At 40.5% G+C, this 4,702-nt stretch overlaps 1 protein-coding gene across 1 annotated transcript in view; it reads left to right on the forward strand.

The window, feature by feature from the left end:
• Window positions 1-442: 442 nt before the first annotated feature.
• LOC118404357 overlaps window positions 443-4,702 on the forward strand; it is a 4,556-nt gene continuing 296 nt past the window's right edge. Inside the window, exons 1-4 of the mRNA XM_035803427.1 lie at window positions 443-1,326; window positions 1,857-1,953; window positions 2,400-3,823; window positions 4,214-4,301. Coding sequence (XP_035659320.1) covers window positions 443-1,326; window positions 1,857-1,953; window positions 2,400-3,823; window positions 4,214-4,301 — 2,493 coding nt within the window. The remainder of the gene's footprint in view (window positions 1,327-1,856; window positions 1,954-2,399; window positions 3,824-4,213; window positions 4,302-4,702) is intronic.

Consider the following 4,702-nt stretch of genomic DNA (forward strand, 5'->3'; position numbering starts at 1 on the left):
TATTCATAATTTATGCTAATTTGATTACGTCATCAGTCAAAATCCAAGATGGCGGCCGATATTACCTAGATGACGTCATAATGTCGTCATATGACATGAAAATGGCACAAAAGTTGGTACAATAATTTTGGCTTACATGTACATCATTCTCTGAAAATTTCGTGATCCTACAAGAAGTAGTTTAGGTGTGGGTCGCAAAAGTTTGTTTAAATAAACGCTGGGGTCAGTTTTGACCCCACTGGACCATGTATAAACTTTCGAGGATAACTTAATCAACAATGAGTCAATCTCGGTAAAAACGTATAAGAAGTTAATGGACATACATACAAACAAACTCCTGGAAGGAAATTTGTTTTCGACAAGAAATGACATAATGGCACACATTGATATGTGCCTGGGGTCAGTTTTGACCCCATACGGTGGTTTGAGGGTTAATGACATTATGGAAGAGTCAAAAGAGAATATTACCGCTGAATTGAAACCGGCGGAGGACCCAACGTCAACCGAGTCGGAGAGCAATGGTTGGAGGGTTGTCGGTAATTCAGAAAACGAAGACACCACCAAAGCACCAATATCCGTTGAACCTAAAAGCGTTAAAACAGCTATCCAAGAGGAGGCTAAAATGTTTGAAGAGCTTTCTATTACAGAAACGTCTCACGACGAAACAGTTATGGCTACCCAAGACATTGCTGACAAGATTCAAGATACAGCTATTTCTGAAACAGTCACAGAAGACACAGCAACTGAGAAAGATGAAATGTCCGAAGAGAGTTCTATTACAAAAACGGACGAAACAATTATGGCTACCCAAGACATTACTGACAAGATTCAAGATACAGCTATTTGTGAACCAGTCACAGAAGACACAACAACGGAGAAAGATGAAATGTTTGACAAGAGTTCTATTACAAAAACGGACGAAACAGTTATGGCGACCCAAGACATTGCTGACAAGATTCAAGAACCAACTATCTCCGAAACACCTCCACCAGACAAAACAACCGAGAAAGATGCAATTTTAGAAGCGATTTCTATGAACGAAGTGGATTCTACTACAAGCGAAATAACAGCCGCTGCCGAAACTGCGGAGGTTGAAGAGGCCGTCACTGGGATGTCTGAAGAAATGGCTAAAGTTACAACATCATCTGCAGTCGAGATGTCGACGAAATCTTTATCAGAACATGCCGATACTACTACAAGCGTAGCCGAAACGACAGCGGTCGGGGGTACTGAAGTGAGGCTGGTGTGGAAGGGAGAGGTCAGAGGAGATGTATTTGTGCAAGGGTCATGGGACGGATGGAGACAATCATATAAACTAAACAAGAGGTAATGTGTTGTCTGTATTTTAGTCTCTATCTCTCTCTCCCTTCCTGCTTCCTCTCTCTCTCTCTCTGTGTCTCTCCCTCTCTATCTATCTATCTATCTATATCTATCTATCTATCTATCTATCTATATATATCTATCTATCTATCTATCTATCTATCTATATCTCTATCTATCTATCTATCTATCTATCTATCTATCTATCTATCTATCTATCTATCTATCTATCTATCTATATCTATCTATTTATCTAACTATATCTATCTATCTATCTATATCTATTTATCTATCTATATCTATCTATCTATCTATATCTATCTATCTATCTATCTATATCTATCTATATCTATCTATGTATCTATATCTATCTATCTATCTATCTATCTATCCAAGAATTGATCGTGTCTATTGTCTCTTTTATTGACGGAAGACTGGTTAACTCAAAATGTGGTGTGCAGGCCCAAATAAGAATTATACAGTCGCAGGAGAATCATGAAAAGGTAACAATGTCGGTCCATGTGTTTCTTCTGTAGTGTAAACGGAGAGCACAGTGTGACCCTGACACTACCGGTGGGTCTCCACGAGTACAAGTTCCGAACTGGGGACAGCCGGTTCTATGACGAGACAAAGGTATTTTTATAAGACAATTAAACAATTCCGAAAATAGTTTCATCAGGTTGGTAGAATATAGGATGAAGGAGAATTCTTATTTCACAACCAGTGGGTACTTACATTGCTGACGTTTCGATGTCTCTCAGATACCTTCGTCAGAGCTTCTCAAAAGGTTCTCAGAAGCTGTGGCGAAGGTGTCTGAGAGACATCGAAACGTCAGCAATATAAGTCCCCACTGGTTGTGTAATAAGAATTCTCATTCACCCAAAACAGTTATGGGTCTATTAGCTTTTCTATTTCTTACCGCATCTATTATTCATTCGCATCCAGCTATTTATCTATATTTATCAATCTGTACTCTCTCTCCCTCTTTCTCTCTCAGAAAGAGGGGGATCGGGAAATAGATAAAAGAGAGGGCAGATAGATACATGTACTAGATATATTTCTTTCTTTGTTTCTTTCAGCCGGCTATGCTAAACGTGTTTGTGACACTAAATAACATACTTCAAGTGCAAGCACTACCAGAAAGAGCAATGAAAGTCGTACCAAACATTGAAAACAAGTCAAACGAAGAACTTGTCAACGAAGCAGCACAACCAATGAAGGCACCTCCGCTTGAGGCTCTACCTGATGTTCATGAAAAAGTGAAAAGTAGCAATTTCAATGAAACTACAGAAGTTACCGAAACAGATGAGCAAACCGTTGCTAACATGATGAAAAAACTCATTACAACAACAGCAACAGTAAACGAATCAGTTGAAGGGGTCGAAAAGCCAAAAGAGAAAACCACACTACCAGACAAAACAGACGAAAAGATGGCCCATGATATAATGGAGACCTTAGAACAAATGGAACATGTTGTAACAACGATAACTACAGTCGAAGCAGCTGGAAGTGTTTCCTCAGACACAGATCAGATGTTGAAAGTGATCAGCCATACAGACAAAACGCTGCCAGACGAAATGGACGGGGGTGTTATAGCATGCAAAGATGACACGCCACGAGAGAATATTTGCACCAAACTAACACCGGACGAGACTACTGTCCGAACAGAGCAGCCTGAACCAAAGACTCTCACCGAAACAACGTCTGCAGTCGAGGCAGCTGAAGAGGTTCTCCACGATACAGAAAAAGCGTCAGAAGAGCTTACCTCCTACACAACACTGCAGGACGAAATAGAGAAGAGTTCTGAACCTTTCGATAGTGAGAAATCAGGAGAGAAAAGTTGCCCTGAAACACCAACAGACGGAGCACCTAGTGACGCGACTGACACTGACAACATTATCAAGACGGAAGATGGATCTTCCATTGAAATACCAGCACCAGACGTATCCGTTGAGATGACACCCGCACACGAGATGCAGAGTGCTGTGGATCATGCTGCTGCAGAAACCTCACAAGACAAAACGCAAGACGAGACAGTTTCTCAAAAAGAGGAAACGTCTTACGATAACGATGACTCTACAGAACCACTAGAAGAAAAGCTAGAGAATACAACAGTAGATTCCTTAAATCACAATACGAAAGATGAAACACCACCCTCTAACGAAACAGTCGACGAGGCACCAACTGACAAAGACAAGAAGCTAGAGGATGCAGCACAAAAGGAGACACATGTCTCTAACGAAACGGCCAGCAATTCACACGAACAGATGGCGGACAAGATAGCAGATACAGCTCTCACTCAAACACCATATCCAGAACTTAGAGTGGAGAAGCTGAGAGATACGGCTACCATTGAAGGACTACCAGAGAAAACGTGGGTGAGGATAGCTCTGCACGACTATGCTCACATCAAGCTTCTGTGGAAGGGAGAAGGCAACGGTGGTGATCTTTACGTACAGGGGTCATGGGACGGGTGGAGACGGTCTCACAAGCTGAAGAGGGGGTAAGATAACGTATTTGCTTTTGTATTGAATGCTTGAGTTTTCATAAACACTGTTTTTGTATACTGAGTTATCTGGGTGACAATGTTTTTATCGTTGTAGCCGACACAAGCATGTGATCTTGCATTTTTAGTAGACAAAAACAAAAACAACTTTAGACAAAACAAGTAAAATTAACTTGTTGTTGATGAAAAAAAATAACTATCTCAATAGGAACAATAAAACAACACTCTTAAGAAACTAAGGGGCAAAGTCTAACTTTGCCCTTAACAACATGCTCATATTACCAAATGCACACGCACACTACGTTAACTAGCGAGAAATACACGATATTTTCCCAGCCTTTACTTACCGTTCAACTATGTTCCTTGAATGTGTTTTCTATCCCGTAGAGAGTACAGCGTGACACTAAAGCTACCTACCGGTCTACACGAGTACAAGTTCCGGATCGGGAACAACTGGTTTCACGACAACTCGAAGGTGAGACCATCTGAGTAAACACGTCTAACTTGACTACGAGCCAGTCACATTCTCCAGAACGACGCGGCTGCTATTTGTTTTCACCAACCATCTGTTTCAAAAATGTTTAAAAAGACCCAAACTTATTGCAAGGGCGACGGTGTAACCGTTACTAGACAAAAATGTTGGTTAGCACACTTTGTCATCATAGAAAGCGATGTAAACTAGTCATTTGTTACATAGAACCCTTTACCATTGTTATGTATAAGCAACCACGTAGATATTAGTCTTGATGTTCTGTACATGTATTACACCCGAACTTGCCATACCCGTACAATTGTTGCGCAATAAAGATTGATTGATTGATTGATTGATTGATTGTAAACGCTTTAAACCCCTCTATCAAAAGAAATACATAATAT

Source organism: Branchiostoma floridae, chromosome 17 (assembly GCF_000003815.2).
Source record: "Branchiostoma floridae strain S238N-H82 chromosome 17, Bfl_VNyyK, whole genome shotgun sequence".
Classification (NCBI taxonomy): domain Eukaryota; kingdom Metazoa; phylum Chordata; class Leptocardii; order Amphioxiformes; family Branchiostomatidae; genus Branchiostoma; species Branchiostoma floridae.